The sequence below is a fragment of the Convolutriloba macropyga genome, chromosome 11 (assembly GCF_964194025.1).
Source record: "Convolutriloba macropyga chromosome 11, txConMacr16.3, whole genome shotgun sequence".
NCBI lineage: Eukaryota > Metazoa > Xenacoelomorpha > Acoela > Convolutidae > Convolutriloba > Convolutriloba macropyga.
The window spans coordinates 42,009,683-42,029,592 of record NC_134478.1 but is presented as its reverse complement, the minus strand read 5'-3'; the positions used below and the strand labels follow the sequence as shown (position 1 = coordinate 42,029,592).

The following is a 19,910-nucleotide window of genomic DNA, read 5'->3' as shown; positions in this document are numbered from 1 at the left end:
TTTCAAGTAGAAAATGGCACCAGTTTCGGTGCACTTTTCATTTGACTTTTAGTATCAAATTGCCGCCAATTGAGTTCAGCTGCTTGAAACTGTGATTGAGAGAGAATTTAAGATCACGCGAAACGCAAAAAGTCAAGGGCGTAAAAGTCACTCGAAAAGTCAAAATGTCAAGCGAAAATTTTGCATAAAAAATATAGCCGGTAGAATACTGGAAACGACTCAATCGTCGTGCATTATAATCTCTAAACTAACCTTACCGAAATCAGAACATCAAAATAGACAAGAGAAAACAAACAAAAGTAGCCCAACAAACCACATTAGTGTTTTAAAAATGCCAACAACTTTTTAGGTGCCAGGGGGAGCTAGGTGGGGTGGGTGGGTAGATAGGTTGGGGAGGTGGGTAGTGCTGGGGTAGTTGGGGGGGGGGGGGGTAGGTGGGGGTAGTTAGGTGAAGGGAGGGGGTAGTTTGGGGGTTAGGGGTAGGTGGGGGTAAGTTTGGGGGGGGTGCGGGGGCGGTAGGGGGGTAGGTAGGTGTTTGGGGGGGGGGGGGGGGGGGGGGGTAATAGGTAGTGGGGGGGGGGGGGTTTGTGCGATGTAGTTTAGATAATTAGGGGTGACTCATATAGGAACAAAAAATCTCAAAATGACCTCTTCACCTTGAACATTACCAGCAATTCCTAATTACTATACATTACAAACGAAGCTACTGTTAAAGTTAAATGTTCGAAAACAGAAGTCAACAATCAAAAACGGAAGTAAATGCTCGAACAGAAAGAAGTCAAAATTCAAGTCATGAACAAACTTGCTTTCTGCTTAAAAAACCTGTAGAATCTCATTACTCCTCTTCGAGTCGTAAAAAGACACACACGTTTACAATAATTGCTATGAACTTCGTTCAAGAGCAATTAAAAATGTAATGATAGAGATTACATTTATCTGCACAGCTAATTTGTCTACTTCTTTTAGATGATGCATTATTTAAGTGACGAGACTGAGTATGAATAAACGGTCCAAAAAGATGCGACAAGCATCCGGTTGTCAATTTTGGAAATCAAAACTTTCTTTTCAAAGTGCTACCAAACAGTACTCAACACACGGCAGGATTTATCAAACGCGTAACGCCTAAAAATTCGCGTCCATTATGAAAGATTGCTTAGTTATATTTTATTATATTAGAGCATCTATCTCTGTCATTGAATCATTGTTGCAAGCTCCATACAGTTGGAACCCAAGCGAACGTTCTAAAAAAGTTGCAAAAAGAATCAAAAACCCCATTTCTTTGCCAATACTTTTCTCAATTAGCTAAATCGTCCAACATTTTTCCGCAAGCTTTGATTCTGAACTTTGACCACGATTATTATATTATGAAAATTTCGATTACATTACGTATGAGACAACTTGAATTGTTGCAGTTTTAACCGAAAAATCAACGTAATCACAAGTTGTACACCTACCATGATCAGTCACTTTGTTGGTCCTCTCATCCATCTGTGCAGTTTGTGAACAAGGTAACACAAATACAAACACCAACACAAATGCTACAAGCAGAGCAAGTGACAAAAAGAAGAAAAATGTCCTCAATTTCGACATGCCAAACATGAAGGTGTCCTGGTCAGATGTTCCGGTTCCCGATTGTTCGTCTTCGTCTTCATCGTCAATTTTCTTTCCTGCCACTGTTGCTCCACCTTCGACCTTGTCCAGCGAACTGTTAGATCCATGGCTGCCACCATTTGCAACGATCGGATTGTCTTCTGAAACAGTGAAAAAATTCCCACCAAACAAAACAAAACCAAAAGTAAATAAGAACAATAGGAAGAAATAAAAGCTATTTCCCCATAAAAATGTGCATTTTAAAATTTCGCAGACGATCATTTGATATAGTCGGCCAAGATTTAATCTTTGGCAGTCGCAAAGATGATAAACGCGAAGTCTCCGAAACGCAAATCTCATCTTTGCGACGGCCGAAGATTAAATCGTGGCCGCCACCCAAATCCTTTTACTCCACCGCCCAAATCCAAAAAGAGGAATAAAGGAGAATATAAAAGAGGAGAAAAGTAAAACAGTGCTAATGGGTTTAATAAACATTAAAGCTAGCCAAACGAAAAAAATCAGAACTTCATAAAAATCAAACCCTCAAAGTTTTACTTTGTTTTTTACTCGGTCCATCCATCTACAAGAAGTCGTAATTAAGGAATTATTACTCCGGGGATCAGCGCTTAACTCAACTTTTGCTGCAGAAAAATTTGTACGTATACACTCGCAAGACTTTGCTTGGTATTTTTTTCTTCATTAATGCCTAATGCAAGTATTTGCATACAATGACTGGTCATACTGAAAACAGCTTCTCGTTTGTCTAAACACTTAATTTTTTTAGGACAATGGTCAATTTTAAGCACTTCAAACCAATTATCTCGGAGTTTTTTTCCAAAACGCTGCTTGCAAATGGACGGAGTCAAGTGGCCCTTTCGAAATTTGTCCAAATTTCATAAAACTCAAATAGTATACTCACAAACTTATAATACAAATTAATCAACAGATGTGTGTGATTCTCACATTTGTTATTAGAGCAGTATTATGAACCAAACATTACGTCAACAACCCAATAATACTGCTGCTTGTTACGTCAACTGTCAAATAATACTGGCTATTACGTAAATTGTCCAATAATAGGCGGTGTTATAGGACAGCTGACAACTATCATCAACCAAAAATAGGTTCCTCCGTAGGATAATTATATCAACGCAAGTAAAAAAAAAGCTCAGTAAATTAAAAGCACATTAGCTTACCATTTTCGACACTCATCATTAATACTTTCACTCAACTTTTGTCCTCCTTACTATCCATTAATAATAACGTCAAAAAGCAGAATTCAAATATACAATATAAAAAAATTTTTAAAAAATAAAAAAAACTAAATGTGCTATCTGTTGCGATTTATGGCACATTTAAATTGCATTAAGATACAAAACGCGGAAAACGGCACCAAAAACTTGCTACCCGTAGACCCTAGTGATGGTGGTGTCTACAGCTACGCCAGAAAAACCTTGGTAAATTTATAAATGTAATCATCTTTCTTATAAGCGTGTAGTAAATTTGATTCTCATGTTCAAATTGAACGTGAATTTATACCTCTTTTGTGCTTCTTAATCAACAGCCACAGTAATTTACTTGGCAATTGATTTCAAATATAGCAAAGCGTTACAAGCAATCCAATGCACTAACTGTACAACTGAATATAACTTCAGCAACATTTCACCAACTCCGTTTATCAGTCAGTATCTTTGAATGCGTGATAAAAATCATTCAAAAATTTCATTACATCGAAGAGCATCAAATAATCGCGTGAATCTACTTATGATTGATTCCCTTTAATATTTAAATTTGACTGCTGGTTCCTCAATCTGAGGAAAAATGACCCATCTAATGCAATCATATGATAATGAAAACTTGAAAAACTAATCCTTAAAAACTGTTAATGGTTTAGGGATCTGAGCAGAAACTCAAAAAAATCATATTTTTGTAACAAAACTCTTTTAGCGTTAGAGAGCTACTTTCATTGCCAGGCTTATTAAAACCTTATTATGTTGCCTCTGTTCATCAATACAGTTAATTGATCAATAGGTAAATTTAAGAATAGTTTTATAGCTATTACATGCAGCTCTGTAAAGAAAAGACTCTCTTTGTCCAAGTGTTCTTTGAATGGATTTCACTTAATTTCCCTTGGTGAAAAACGTGAAAAAACGAAGTCTTAAGAGCAAAGCTTTTTCCAAGAGCGGGTCGGGGTACGTTACGAAAAACGAATTCCGTTTCTGTCTAATTAAGTGTTTTAAATAGTTTTTCAATAGAGCTATATCGAGTATGGCCGCGCGGTAGTAGTGACAGAAGCTTTCAATTTACTGGGTGCGAAACTTTTCATTTTCTATATTAATCAACCAACCAAATAATTTGGTTTCAACAAAATGTGACACTTCGACCACAAATTAGATCGCGATGGCAAACCAAATTCTCACCAGGCAAAAATATATACAAGAAAGTAAACAATTTATGACTAAAATAATGCAGAAAAAAAATTTGTGACGAAGTGAGCAGCAATTAAGTTTATCCGAGAGTAGTTGACATTTCACGGAACGGCTAAGAATAACTGTTTCCCATCCTGTTGTGAAATTTTAATCTAAGTTCCGAATTCAGATTTTCTCAAGCTCAGCATGCCAAAATATTTTGCTTAGCCAATAAAAAAGACACGCGGAACAATTCATTGCACGGTTGATCAGTTGAGTACATTTAGGACAACTAAATTCTTATTTCTTTATTCACTGGATCATTTTTTGCACAATATTGTACGTCACTCAAAAGCATGCATTGAATCTTCATTTAATACGCAGTTGTTTGGAGCATTTAAAATCAAAAGCAATTCTACTGACTTTTAAGAAGTAAGCAAAGTTTATCAAACGCGATTCTTCAGCAAACAACAAAGACAAGATAAAATGTAACTTAAACCATTGTAGGCATGAGTGATAGATTGTTTTAAATATTCGTTAAGGCTCCAGCTTTTCTTTCTCATTCAATTCGTCTTCTTAGATCTGAGGAGATTAAACAGATAAACACACTTTATTCATTTAGATTAAGGTTTTAACCAAATATGAGCGATGAGGCTGCTTGTCCCAAATGGGCTTGTGCCCAAAATTGTACAAAAACACCTCCATAAATTTTAGGTAAAATCAAACATTTGTTAAACCTTTTGTCAGTTTACATAAGGTCACGCTTAAAACTCTTTGATCAAAAGCGAACTTAAATCAGAATTATACTACAAGCATAAATTGGCAAAAACAAAAAATTGAAGAAAACGGGGCACGAAAAATATCTGTAAAAAAACAAATTTTAGCGATGAGTATTTCTTAACAATAAAACTATTTATAATTCTAAAAGATCTTTTACATACTATTCTCGAATCAAGTTATTCAATAAGTTGAATTTTTAGAATTGTAATGCCTGAGATACTAGTAGCACTTGTATATTCATAACCTACTGTGACATAATTACAAGCAAAAGATCTCAAATCACCCATTAACTTACCGTCAATAAGATTTGTTTCCATAATATCCTTTTACAAGTACGTGTTCCACTGAGAAAATTGGCAACAATAACAGCGCTAACCTCAAACGAATGACAATTTAATCTAATTCACATATTGAGATTGAAATCACAATGGAATCAGGTCTCACTGCATACATACATTCACATCATCAGAACCTGCAGCAAACATTGAAGGAGATAGTGGTGGTAATAATAGTTAGTAGTTATAAACAGTTCATCACTGACTGCGTTTCATATTACATTGTCACGGTCGGCTGAAACTGAAATTAGGATTTAAGCAGCATTTTGATTATCACATACAAACACATGCACGAAAGAACATATTAAACAAGAGAAAACGAGCTGTGACCCATTCAGTATATGTTGACATGTTCATCATCGCTAACCAGATGAAACAAAATCAGTAACGGTTTCAAAACCTGAATTGTATGTATCTCTTTATTGGTATCGGTCGATCTATAATCTACATCAAAGATAACTTGACTTCTTGAAACCTTCATCTGCACACTGCAATTGTACGTCCAGATTCATAATTTGATATTTTCATATTTTGGAATTAAAATAACCGAGCGGGAATGATAATAATTTGGGATAAAAGTAACCATATTTTGGAATTAAAATAACCGAGCGGGAATGATCGTATTTTGGAATTAAAGTAACCATATTTTGGAATTAAAATAACCGAGCGGGAATGATCGTATTTTGGAATTAAAGTAACCATATTTTGGAATTAAAATAATCGAGCGGGAATGATCGTATTTTGGAATAAAAGTAACCATATTTTGGAATTAAAATAACCGAGCGGGAATGATCGTATTTTGGAATTAAAGTAACCATATTTTGGAATTAAAATAACCGAGCGGGAATGATCGTATTTTGGAATAAAAGTAACCATATTTTGGAATTAAAATAACCGAGCGGGAATGATCATAATTTGGGATAAAAGTAACCATATTTTGGAATTAAAATAACCGAGCGGGAATGATCATAATTTGGAATAAAAGTAACCATATTTTGGAATTAAAATAACCGAGCGGGAATGATCGTATTTTGGAATAAAAGTAACCATATTTTGGAATTAAAATAACCGAGCGGGAATGATCGTATTTTGGAACAAAAGTAACCATATTTTGGAATTAAAATAACCGAGCGGGAATGATCATAATTTGGGATAAAAGTAACCATATTTTGGAATTAAAATAACCGAGCGGGAATGATCATAATTTGGAATAAAAGTAACCATATTTTGGAATTAAAATAACCGAGCGGGAATGATCGTATTTTGGAATAAAAGTAACCATATTTTGGAATTAAAATAACCGAGCGGGAATGATCATAATTTGGGATAAAAGTAACCATATTTTGGAATTAAAATAACCGAGCGGGAATGATCATAATTTGGGATAAAAGTAACCATATTTTGGAATTAAAATAACCGAGCGGGAATTATCATATTTTGGAATTAAAATAAACAGACAGATTTGAAACTATGTTTTTTCAACTACTCAGGAGCTTTGTATTCCCCAAGCGAGACAAGACGGTTATCTTAAAAGAGAAGATTATGCAAGACCATGATTATCTGGCGGGATGAAAGCCTATCTTAAGAGATCTTGCAAGACGATGGTTACCTTGCAAGATCTTACATAAATGTTGTCTTGCAAGTTAATTCCGTCAAGCTCTGCTCTCATTACTTGCTGTTGAAGCATCATAGTTCATTTAGAGCAAAACAGAGGAGCGGCCAAGAAAGAGGGTTCTTTCAGTCGATATATGGAACCAAAATTACACTTTAGTTTAAAAAATAAGACATAAAACAATATTTCCGATTAGCCCTGTTTATTTGGGATTTACAAATATTTCGTCGGAAAAAATTCTATATGAAACTATAACAAGTATTAATTTAATTTTTTTCAGTTTTTTATTATTAATTTGCGCCGAAAGTCAAAAAAATTGCAGCTATATTGGTTGTAAAAACGCTTGCAATAGTGAAAAGAAGTGATTGAAAACGCCCTTTCTGTCATAAGCTGATCATGGTCATGCTCTGACTTTTTTATCATATGCTGATCATGATCAAACCTTCATGCTCAGAAAATTTTGAAAAGTAACAAAGTAATCATTTGAAGTCGACTGAACTTGTAACGCTTTCATTATTGGCGTTCATTTTAAATCAGGATCAATTAAAACTATTGGGTAGCAAAAAAATAGTACGCAGTCAATTTAACTATTGTTGAAATTTGATTTGAAATAGCTGCTTTCAGCAAAAAGCAGGTGGTTGGGGAGGGGGTACGTAGAGAGGGGCGTCTTCTAAAAACAGTTGAACTGAATTTCATACTTTGATATGTAGGTAGGTAGGCAGATAGGTGAGGTCCGTAGGTAGTTCTTTGGGAGGGGGTAGGTAGGGAGAGACGAGTGTCTGTAGTTTGAATAGGGAGCGCCTGCTATGAGAAAATCTTAAAGCGAAAACAACGACGTCACAGATGAGGTCATGACGAACTTAATTCAGCTAAAATACCGGAAACAAATGAGAATTTTGTAACGCTCCAACCTGGCATTGATCAGGGCCATCAAAAAATCGAAAAACCAATTGCCCAATAAAACTATAGAAAGCAAAGTGTTTTAGAAATAAACCGACAGCTTACAATATAAGCGTGCGGGCAGTGAGGTGGCTGTGTTGAAAGGAGGTGATAATTCGGGCTGGGTTCATGTTGGGGCCACAGTGGTGGGGTAAGTATTTTTGGGGTTACTGGGGACGGTAGCTTTTTTCGTGTTCTGGGGAGGGGTAGGTAGGTGTGTGTGCGGGTGGTTGGGTAAGTGTGTGTGTGTGTGGGCGACTGTGTGGACAGCAGGCAAGCAGGTTGGAGGTGTCCTCCGTAGTTTGAAAAGGGAGGAAAGAATTATTGAAAGAACTTTTCAAAAACTTTTTGATATTGAAATTTAGCATCAGCTCCTTATAACTATACATGAGAAACTAAGCTACTTTTAAAGTCCAATGTTCGAAAACAAGTCTATGTTCTAAAACATAACCGACGAATGTCAGGCGAATCACTCTCAATCGACTAGCGAGTGGTTGGCTTCGGTAGTAGCCAGCTGGGGCTTAGGAATGCTAGCATTAGGGGGTGACCGGTGTGTGTATGTTGGGGGGGGGGGGGGGTCAAACGTGACTGATGGGGGTCAAACGTTTAAGATTAAGAACCACCCTTTAACATTTTTATTGAATCCTAATCTTAAGAGTATAGTAAGGCTTAAGGCTCAAAGAGCTCTGATGTCCTCTGAGCGCTACCTGTTTATTTCGTTTTTTAAGACGAAATGTCTAATGGGTCAGATGCAAAAGAGGTCAAGCCAAAAATCGCATAAACAGACAACAGGACATATAATTGCTAAAAACTTCGTTTGAGAGCAATTAAACAGGAATTAGCGTCAAAAAGAAAGTAGTCAAAGTCAAAGTAGACTTTCTTTAGCTGAAATTTTTAGATTTGAATACTCTCTTTGAGTCAAAAAAAACTTGTAATCAAATACTCCTCTTCGAGACGTAAAAAAACCCTAGGACTAATATAATTGCTCTGATATTCGTATGAATGAATGATGAATTAAACTTCTCCAATATATGAAAATAACGAAACGGAATAAGCAATCCAACTATTTAATAAATACTGACAATAGTGGACGTTTGGCGATACTCTCGTATCTTTATGAAACCACAAGTTTGTCACGGTTTTGTTCTGAAAAATCCAAAAACTTCTCTAAATGGCCGAAAAGTTTTTGAAAATCTTAATATCTTCTTATTGAATTAAATTCCAAGCTAAAATAGACGTCAATATAAACACAGGTTTTAAAAAAGATGTTTGAAAAAGATTTTGGGTTTTGTACCATAAAAATACAACAAAGTTGATTCTTTAGGAACCCTAGACCTGTAAGGTAATAATAATCCGAATGCAAATATTGATAAAGTTGTGGGGTAACTTACTAAAAGGGCTAAATTCTTTTAAATGTATTTAAATTTGCATAATTTTAAGTCTTAGTTCAGTCTTTCCTTCTATGCATCAGTCCTTATTATTTTGTTTTGATTCTATGATTCAAATAATTGTTCTGACTTTCAGCACTTAAACATTTGTTCTCTTTGTTTTTAATTTTGAAATTAATGGATTTTAACTTAGGACTTGTTCTCCTTGGTTGTGAACACGTCTGATGCATATTTGCTTCTTGCACTTTGCTTATTTATTTTTGCTTCAAGAACTGAAACTTTAGTTACATCTATAGCTCACCAAATTAGCAGTTCCGCATAATACTCTCAATGGCCTGAAAGGCAATTTCGGGATAACTTTTATAAATTTTCTCCATCTTTACTTCTCCCAACTATCATTGGATAGGGTTTCGTCGCTCGGCTTGGCGTTTTAGGGTACCGTGTCTGGTTCTTCGATACGGTCATCAACTGAGATGTTGGAGAGCGAATAGCCGTATGTATGGGGCTGTTCTGCTGAAGTGTCAGTTGAGTGGTGCGGAGGTTGACAGTGGAACACGGGAGGGCGACCAATCGCACTCTTCAGGCTGCTACAGCGTATGTGGAGCAATCCACAAAATTACATCGTATACTGCTGTTACGAAGCTGCTTCCGGTATGCACTATACTAATATTCTAAAGACCTTGTGGGAGGGGAAACAGGGAGATTTAGAAAGGAGCTAAGGTATAGATTAAGAACTTTAGTATTCGTGTGAAAGATTGATTACCATAAAATGAGAAGTGAACACTATTTTTACAAAAGAATCTAAAGAAATAATACTAACAGACGGGAAGAAATTAAACAATATATTTTAAAGCAGAATTAAGGATGTTTATCTTTTTGTTTATATGAGGTTGATTAGAAGACAAAATAGTTATTAGACAAACCGAATTAAAAATCGGCAGTATGAATAATCGCATTAAAAAGGCGGACAGGACTAAAAAATAAATGCTGTAAGCTTGGTTTAAGTGCAGCTAGAAATGTCAATCATTAATTCGAAGCATCAAAAAAGCACGTGAATATTAACGCAATGTTATAAAATTGAAACTTAATTTTATCAATCAACATTTCTGATACAGTATCGTACAGGAGAGAAAAACATTCCCAACTTTTAAAAGATCTCAGCCATGAAAGATTATAAAAAGCAACGATTCGACGAATCACAATCCAATGCAAAAATAAGAACTTCATTAGAACAGCATTTTCGAGTTACAAACGATGATTGTCTATTTGGAGGAAACAACTCACGTTTATTTAAGTCGACATCCGTGCTGGACTCCTTCAGATCATCATTTAACTTAATTTCAACATCTAACTTTAGCGGATTCTGTTTCGCTGGTTTTTCATTTTCATCGGAAGGAAGCTTTTCATAAACTGCTTTATCTTGGTTGTGATGCAGTTCGGCGGAGTCTGAATTGGTCATTTTTTCTCTGAAATAAGCAAGGGTCAAGCCTTTTTCAAAAATAACGTATTTCGAACCTCCTCTTATAAGAGATCTCGTAAGCCCCCCTTCCTTTCGTCCCCAACCCCCCCCCCCCCCGCTTAGGGGGTCATATTCTGACTTTTTTCTGACATTTTGACTTTTTAGCTATAAATTTACGACTGAGGCTAAGACGTCGAGGCTACTATGATTTGAAGAAGAGCACAGTTTTCTTCACTAAGTGGTCGGGGCTTCTACAGGACGACGCTTCAAATGGACGACTCACATCTCAAAAAAAAGTTCTGTAGCTCAGGCATGGTCCATATTGATAAAAGCCTGTTTTAAAAGGTCGATAACAATAATTTAGGACTATTTACCTTTAATAATTGTTGTGATAAACAATTAGCTCAATTGTTGTGATTAAGTTCATCAAAAAGTGTTTTTTCAGATCAATTGTTGTCAAGGCTAGGCATATTCTGTTCTGGGCACATGATAAATGATACTTATAGTTGGAGCCACCTGTGTGAGCGAAGTCAACAGTGTCACTCCACACACAGTAAAAAAGGAACACAATTTCTTGGGTAACGTTTATGGTGTACCAACTTTGAGCCTCAATCCGAATGTCAAACTCTTTACAACAATCTAGCGGCATCAAGACAATTTGCTCTATCTAGTCCAGAAGATGCGATCACGAAAAACTCGATCTGGTAAAAAGCAATCAGCAGCGCTGAAGCAGGAAAACTATAAAGCCAGAAAAAAATTGGAAGAAATTTACATTGATAATACGGATTACTATTATGATATGAGCTGAGCAATTTCTAGAGTTTTGGAGCTATAAATTTATCTTCACACATAGGTGTTTTAGTTCTCTCTCTTCTTTCACCACGTTCAATTGACAAAAATAACAAGAGGAGAAAAAAGTAGATTACCACTTGACTCCGCAACTAGAGAAGCCATCAAACAAAAGAAGAAGACATGGAAGCAGTTCATCAAGGAGAACTCGGACTGGTCATATCGAGAGTACGCACGAAAACGGAACATGGTCAGGAAGCTAACTCGAAAACGCCAACATGAAAAAGAACAAACTGTGGCAGCGGTGTGCAAGAGCAACCCGAAAGCGTTTTGGTCTTTCGTAAACCAGAAAACGAAAACAAGGGAAACCATCCCCGACCTTGAGAGGGAGGATGGAAACACGACAAGCTGTGACTATGAGAAAGCAGAAACGTTATCCAAGTTCTTCGCATCTGTGTTTGTCCACGAAGAAGAACCAGACTGGGACACTGCAGTCACAAACCGAGACCAAATCGACGACAACATCAATATATCAACAAGTGAAGTCTTAGAGCAACTAAAAAAATTAGACGACACGAAATCACCGGGATATGACGGAATCCACGCTAGAGTTCTGCTGGAAGCAAGAGAAAAAATAGCTGAATATCTCACAGAAATTTTCAACGAATCTTGGAGAACAGGTACAGTCCCGGACGACTGGAGAAGGGCCAACATCTCAGCGATCTACAAAAAAGGACCAAAGAAAGACGCAGCTAACTACAGACCGGTTAGCCTGACATCCGTATGCTGCAAAGTTATGGAGAAGTTTGTAAGAAAACACCTCATGAACCATATTCTGACAAACGACCTGATTAGTCAGAAACAGTATGGGTTCATGACTGGAAGGTCGACAACACTGCAGCTCTTAAGAGCAATGGACGATTGGACAGAAGCGCTAGATAAGAATAACGAAGTGGATATTATCTACCTTGACTTCAAAAAAGCCTTCGACACAGTCCCTCACCAGAGACTCTTCAGAGTACTACATCAACTTCGAATTGGAGGTAAAACCCACGACTGGATCCGAAGCTTCCTCAATGGAAGAGAGCAAAGAGTGATGGTAAACGAAATTCCTTCAAGATGGGAACCAGTACTGAGCGGAATACCGCAAGGATCGGTACTAGGACCAGTCTTGTTCATCATCTACATCAACTCAATGACAGACGTGGTTCAGTCCCCACTCCTACTGTTCGTAGACGACGCAAGGCTCTACAGAGAGATCTCAACAGTAGAAGATCAACTAGTCCTCCAGAAAGATCTAGAAGAACTCCGAACATGGTCGAAGACGAGCCTCCTTGAGTTCAACGCAGAGAAATGTGTAAAGATGACATTGACATCAAAGAAGAAGACCACATCAGAGAGAACGTACAATCTTAACAAAGACCAAAATCTTAAGAGTGTGTACAAAGAGAAAGACCTGGGAATAATGACCGACAGCAAACTTAGTTTCGAAGAGCACATCTGTATGAAGTTGAAGAAAGCGAACTCTATTCTTGCCCTAATCAGCAGAAGTTTTATTAACCTCAGCAAACAAGTATTTCTACAACTGTACAAAGCATTAATCAGACCCCACCTAGAGTACGCGAACCAAATCTGGTATCCAAATCTTAAAAAGCATAAGACCAGTATAGAAAATGTTCAAAGAAGAGCCACAAGGCTAGTTGGATCCCTGCGAGGTTTAAGTTATGAAGAGCGACTCAGGGAACTCAAGCTACCAACCACAGAATACAGAAGACAAAGAGGCCGGATGATGGAAATCTTCAAAATCATCAATGGAATGTACGACGAATCTGCTACGGGAAATCTAATTCAGTTTATCGAACGAAACTCGAGGAAACATGGGCAGCAACTTTCCATCAGAAGAGCACGACTGGAGCTGAGGAAAAAGTTTTTCTCAGTTGATGGACCTAAAGATTGGAACGAGTTACCAGAACACGTCGTGTCAAGTGAAAGCTTGGATATCTTCAAGACACGACTTGACAGACACTGGCAACACAGGATGTTCCGCTAATTGTCCTAGGGTAAGGGACAACACGGAGGAGCTGGTCGACAGAGGCAACAAACCTACAGACCAGAATACTCGAACTCGAACTCGAACTCGAACTCGAACTTCTCTACTTTTACAGAGTGGCTTAAAAACCCAGATAGATGAACTGTATAAGTACCGCCCCTTTTTGGTTGAGTTTCTGTGGCTATTTTGGAACGCATTGGTAGCACTTGAGCTTTCAGTGAGCTCAGCGCCATCGCGGGTGTTTCAAACAAGTGACGAAAAGCAACATACCTTCGCATCCCCTTTGTTTTTCTCTCGCTTATTTTTTTCGCTTTTTGGTTTAATAATAATCTGATTTACTGTAACTCTAACTCTACTGAACATCTACTAACTATTTTCTCTACTGAATACGCACATTTGTTTTCCAGCTCGTCGAAAACAGAACACCTTGGTGGCCCCTGAGCTTTCAATCAGCGCGTTGCCACCGCCGGTATTCTGAATTACAAAATAATTCCAAGTCGAAATATGAGTTCCTCTAATTTGAATAATGATCAAGCTCACCCTGCAGACCAACAACGAGAGCAGTTAGCAACTCAAAATCGTATAATAGCCGGAATAGAAATCGAAATCAATTCCCCCCTCTATCGTATCTTGGTCAAACACCTCTAATGAAAGACGGAAAACGAGCGTGTGTAGATTTAAGTCCTGATGAAAATGATGCAAATCTTGAAAACATCAAAATTAACGAAAATGTTCCTAACTTGAATATTTAAAAATAACTTTCAGAAATTTGTTGCCGACATGCTTCCTGAAAAAATGAAAACTGTAAAATCGGAAATGGATTCAATTAAAAATGAACTAATAAACGATTTGAAAACTAACATAAGTGAAAATGTCGACAAAAAAATTGATAAATTTAATTCGCAGTTGGAACTAACAATAGAACTAGAGCAAGAAAAATTAAATTGATAACATTATCTGAATGTGAACTGCTCGAAACTTATAATTGCCCTTATAACATTAGAATATTAAGTCTCGAAGAAAATTTAGATCATGGCTAGGGAGAAACCTGTCTGGAAACAACCAATATTGTACAGGAATATGCTCCAGAAATAAATGAAGGTGTTCAAAAAATGACATTTATATTGCTCATAGGCTGCCATTTAGTAGTGGAACACCTGAACCAGTAATTGCTAGGTTAACTCGCAGAGTGGCTAATTTTGAGCTCTTAACGACAAAGAAAAACCTACACGGAAATTCACTTCTATTCTCTTCTAGGGAACGTAAAGATAAATGAGGATGCCACAAAAACTCGCCTAATTTTCATGGTTTTGCTATGAAACGACCAACGGATAAACAAAGCTTGAATCAGACAGGAGAAATTTTTTTTAAGTGGTAGGATAATGAGAGCATAGAAAAAATACATGGTCTTAATGAACGAGCTGACTTGGTAAAATACATTCATGAAACGGTTATAAAGTGCTTTGAAACAAAACTGACCAAAGTTGTATAACTAAAGGCCTGAGCAACAAAACTCGCACTATGAAAACAGTAAAATTTCTAAAAACAGAAATCAAAACTACAAAAAACAAATTTACTGCCCACGGAAACCATTGTACCCAGACAATCAGACTCTACACTATCCAACAATTTCTCTTGGCTTCCAAAATCCTCGATTCTAGCCATATTATAAATATTCTTCAAATAAACGTATGGTCTCTCAAAAAGCCTTTCTAAGACCTAGAAGCATCAATTTTAAGTCTTGAATCTAAACCAGGTAATCTCTGCCTGAGTGAAACAAGGTAAGTGAGAATGACGAACCGTCAAATTTTGTTATACTTGGTATTAATAACTGGACAATAAAAAATAGAATTTCACGAGGAGGTGGAATTGTGATTCAATGTAACAATACCTTAAACATTGTGAAAAAACTTTTGATCCTTTTAATGAAGCGTTGTACTTAAATCTAGAGGTGCAAATTTCAACTCTAAACTCATGACTTTATACAACCCTCCCCGATACAAAAAAATGACCTTTATAGAAACCCTTGATAATTTCTTAGAAATTGAAAAGAACCCGAATATCCCAACAATAATTTGGGTTGACTTCAATTTTGACATTGAGAGCAAAAATCTAATGGTAGATACGTATTTAGATAGCATCGCTGCTAACGGTTTTGTATGTTTTTCAATAATCCAACAAGGTTAACAGAAACATTATCAAGCTCTTTAAATCATTTTCTATTTCAGAACATTATAGGAGAAAAGCAAGTTCTCCAACACTAAAAAATTCAGTGACCGCTATCCAGTTCAATTCAAGTTTAAATTCACGAAACAACGCTGAAAATGACAAAGTGTATAGCGATACAAAATTTTTAGGTTGCCCGGAACGAGTTAAAAAATATGTCAATGGCTTGAATCAGCATCTCAAATATAACGGAGAACCAATCTTTAGTCAAAGCAATGTAAAGGAAGCCTTTGATGTTTTTAATAGACTCTTCTAGCACTCAAGATCTCCTCCAGTACTATACTCTGCTAATAAATTTTTCCTCCTGCTGCATTTTCTCTACATCAGGCCTCTCTCTTCTCCAGAACATTGCTTGACCATCCAGTGCGCCACTCCTAGTCGGCGCCACTGCCCTCTTCTTTCCCGTGTTCTTTCCAAAGACACTTCGAGGGAAACAGGCTCATGGAAACTACCAGTCAATCCTTCTCTCTCTCCAGTAGCCTCGTTTGGTAATTCTGAAGTGCATTTTGATAGATCGTCAGCATTGCCATGTTGATTATCTACCCTGTGCACAAACGAGAAGTCAAAATGCTGGAGCTTCTGAATACACCGGAATGTCATATGACTCCTGTCAGACCATCCAAAGTAAGCTTGCGTGGTCAGTTCTTAAGACAAATGTAACGCCCAACAGATGTGGTCGATACGACTTCAGGGCTTGTATTACCGCCAAGGCCTCTCTTTTGGTGGTCGAGTACATAATCTCCGTCCTGCTTAGCACTCGTAACAGAAACACCATTTGAGGTCAATCCACTCCATTTATTTTGTTGGAAAGCACGGTCCCAATACTCATATTACTAGCATCAGTGTCTACAATGAACAAGCCCGAATAGTCTGGGTACTGGAGAACCGATCAGTCATTAGTTCTATCAACTGGTCAGATGATACTTGCTGAGCTGGGGTCCACTCAAATTGCGCACTCTTTTGAGTCAAATTTTGCAACAGTTTGGCGATGTTTGCAAAATTCTTGAATCTTCAATAGTAATTAGCAAATCCAATAAAACACAAGGCATCTCTGACTGTCTTAGGAACGGGCCATCCAATAACTTTCCACGTCTTATCGGGGTCGGGGGAAATACCATCCACTCCGTGATATCACCTAGGCGCACCACTTGTCTCTGGAAAAGCCGCCACTTCAACGGCTTTAAGTTCAAATTGGCGTTACGTAACGTCACGAACAGCTCTTCGAGATATTTCAGATTATCCTCTGCCGTCTTGTTATAGTTGAAGACATCGTCCAAATAAATGAGGTTGGTTTGGTGGAGGCTCTAATGAAATAGCTCGTTCATAAGAGTTGGAAAGAATTCGGGTGCATTGGAATGGCCGAATGGCATTAGGACATACTCATACACAACTCCGTCTGGGGTCACAAATCGGTCTTGTGACCTTGTTCGCGAGATTCGGTGTGGCGTCACCTTGATAGGTTTACAACCACTTGTTTCAATTCGATTCTCGACAACATCGGTTGATTCCAGCTCGGAATCGGCAAAGGCGAACACGTGTCTGCATTTGATGACAAGGTCTCACAGAGCTATCTAAAAATCTTCTCGTGCTTCTGGGGCACATTTCTTCAAAATCTGCTCGGCTTCCCGTTGAGGTGAATTTAGAGAAACAACAACCTCACCAAAATCCTCTGAATTTAGACATGAGCTTTGTGACTTCTACTCACTTCTTCGGCTGGGGTCTCCTCTTCCTCCTCTCTGTTGAGTCCTAAGTTGTCGTCGTTCTCACCATCATCGTCATAGATACTACCAGAGTCCATCATAACCTCTACTTGGTCTTTCTTTTTACCAATTTTTCCAGGATTTGGTGGATCGCATCCTTCGTTTCGGCTTCATGCGTCGGCTTCGTGTTACCATTTCATTTTCACCACAATATTCCGCTATTCATGGGTATAATAGTTGACTCCACTGGGCTGTCCACAACTGGTTGGTCCTCAAATCGATTACACAGTTATGTTTTTGTAGATCCCATGTCCGAAAACCTTTTCTGTTTTGAGTCCATCAATTATTCGGACTTCGCACTCATCATCAATGTCACCCACTTTAAGATAAAATGTTGCTGATCTTGTAATGTTTACATATCGGCCGTCAGTAGTAAGAAACCAGTACACCCTGACTCACTTTTTGGCACATTTTACCCAAACGTGTTTGATCATGCGCGCGGATGAAAAGTTCTTGGCAATTTTTCCCTGTAAGTTAGGATTGTTGCCTGAAAATTTAAAACACTTACCTGAAATCCATTTTAAATGTGGTGGTGTGGAAGTTTATACGGAAAATTAACACACTGTGAAGAATACTGTTTGTATATACAACAAATGCCTAAGGGCTATAAATCCAGTCTATATTTGTCAACAACACTTTTGCGCAGAAATCTGGGCGTCTAATGTGAATAAACTATATATTGGTATTGCGAATGCAGGCTTAATTCCTGCTTACGCAATTTTGAAGAACACAGATTTATAAGTTTATAAGGGATATTTAAACCCTGTGAAGAAGATTGTTTGTATACAAACGTTTATGGGCTATATATCCAGTGAACACTTTTGCGCAGTAGCAGAAATCTAGTAGTCTAGTGTGAATAATCTATCTGGGTGTCTAGTGTGAATAAACGTTGAAGATTTTGTTTTTTAACTACATGTGAAACGTCTGGGTAGGAAGCGTTCTACTTTCTGATGAAATTATTACCTAAGGGCTATTTTTAGAACACAAACTCAAACTCGAACTCGAACTCGTCTGGCTCAGACTGTTAATAGACTTCCCTTTCATTTATTACACAATAAGCCATATGATTCAGACGTATTACATTTTGACGAAATTCGTATCCGAAAACAACAAGTACGATAAAAGGAAGTAATTGATTCTTCAATAGAATTTATATAAAAAAGGAACAAAAAAGCATTCTGAAAGATAAAAATTTACTGAAACTTTGACCTCATCAACTGTTGTTTTGTCCAGCAAAGACCAATTGACAGGGGAGACAATCTTCGATTAGAAAAAACACAAGTTGAGAGTAACTTCTACCCCCCGCAATTGAAATCAGGTTAATTCATCATTTGAAAAGAAATCATCGTTTGAAGTTATACTAAGAAGTTAGGTCCTTGAGGAATCCGAAAAGTATAGGAACATCTTGTTTTTAGTTTTGAAGGATCTATCAGAAAAACGAGTAGTGTCAAGAAGAACAATTGGGTGTAACAACATCTTTCACTTTGGTTGCAGAGAATACAAAGACACAAAAGACCGGAAAAAACCTTGTTTGAACTCCGAGCGCTTCAAAAACAAATTGATATCAGGAAGCAAAAAAGAACATCTGGAAACCAGAGGAACAGCATTTTGTTTGTCTATCATCAGAGCGCATCAAGAATTCCTAAGCAAGAGGAGTGGTTCAAAACAGAAATTTTGCGCAAAGTAAGTTAAAAAACTTCTTTTGTCTTCATGTAGCTCCTCCATCATTTCAACATATATAACTCATCCACGGATCAAAACAAGGTAGTCGGAAAACATCAATTTTGCTCACATAACATATGTATGAGTCATCAAAGGTCAATTGTACATCATTTTTTCCGCTTAATGTACAAGTTCTAGAGAAAAGTTCCCTAAGAAAAAGTTGTTCCATTAGTGAAAACTAGCACAAATATACTTTAAAAAACATCACTTTAGCTCATATAACATATGTATGAGTCATCAAAGGTCAATTGTACATCATTTTTTTCCTCTTAATGTACAAGTCCTAGAGAAAAAATTTCTTAAGGAAAAGTTGTGGCATTAGTGAAAACTAGCACAAACAAACTTTAAAAAACATCAATTTTGTTCATATAACATATGTATGAGTCATCAAAGGTCAATTGTACATCATTTTGTCCGCTTAATGTACAAGTTCTAGAGAAAAGTTCCTTAAGAAAAAGTTGTTCTATTAGTGAAAACTAGCACAAATATACTTTAAAAAACATCACTTTTGCTCATATAACATATTAATGAGTCATCAAAGGTCAATTGTACATCATTTTTATCCTCTTAATGTACAAGTCCTAGAGAAAAATTTCTTAAGGAAAAGTTGTTCCGTTAGTGAAAACTAACACAAATATACTTTAAAAAACATCAATTTTGCTCACATAACATACGTATGAGTCATCAAAGGTCAATTGTACATCATTTTCTCCGCTTAATGTACAAGTTCTAGAGAAAAGTTCCTTAAGAAAAAGTTGTTCCATTAGTGGAAACTAGCACAAATATACTTTAAAAAACATCAGTTTTGCTCATATAACATATGTATGAGTCATCAAAGGTCAATTGTACATC

At 37.0% G+C, this 19,910-nt stretch overlaps 2 protein-coding genes across 3 annotated transcripts in view; one reads left to right on the top strand and one right to left on the bottom strand.

Moving 5' to 3' along the window:
* Window positions 1–10,538, bottom strand: part of LOC142349723 (uncharacterized) — a 31,700-nt gene extending 21,162 nt beyond the window's left edge. The window contains exons 1-2 of one of the 2 annotated variants that reach the window (XM_075401456.1): window positions 10,337–10,538; window positions 1,455–1,751 (exon numbers count right to left, since the gene is read on the bottom strand). In XM_075401456.1, coding sequence (XP_075257571.1) covers window positions 1,455–1,751; window positions 10,337–10,511 — 472 coding nt within the window. In that variant the 5' untranslated portion in view covers window positions 10,512–10,538. Of the gene's footprint in view, window positions 1–1,454; window positions 1,752–5,073; window positions 5,251–10,336 lie in introns of those variants that run through there. The other variant, XM_075401457.1, reaches the window with a different exon arrangement.
* The window catches only part of LOC142349531 (putative acetylcholine receptor chaperone), a 359,559-nt gene that overhangs the window by 194,326 nt on the left and 145,323 nt on the right, over window positions 1–19,910 (top strand). The window lies entirely within an intron of this gene.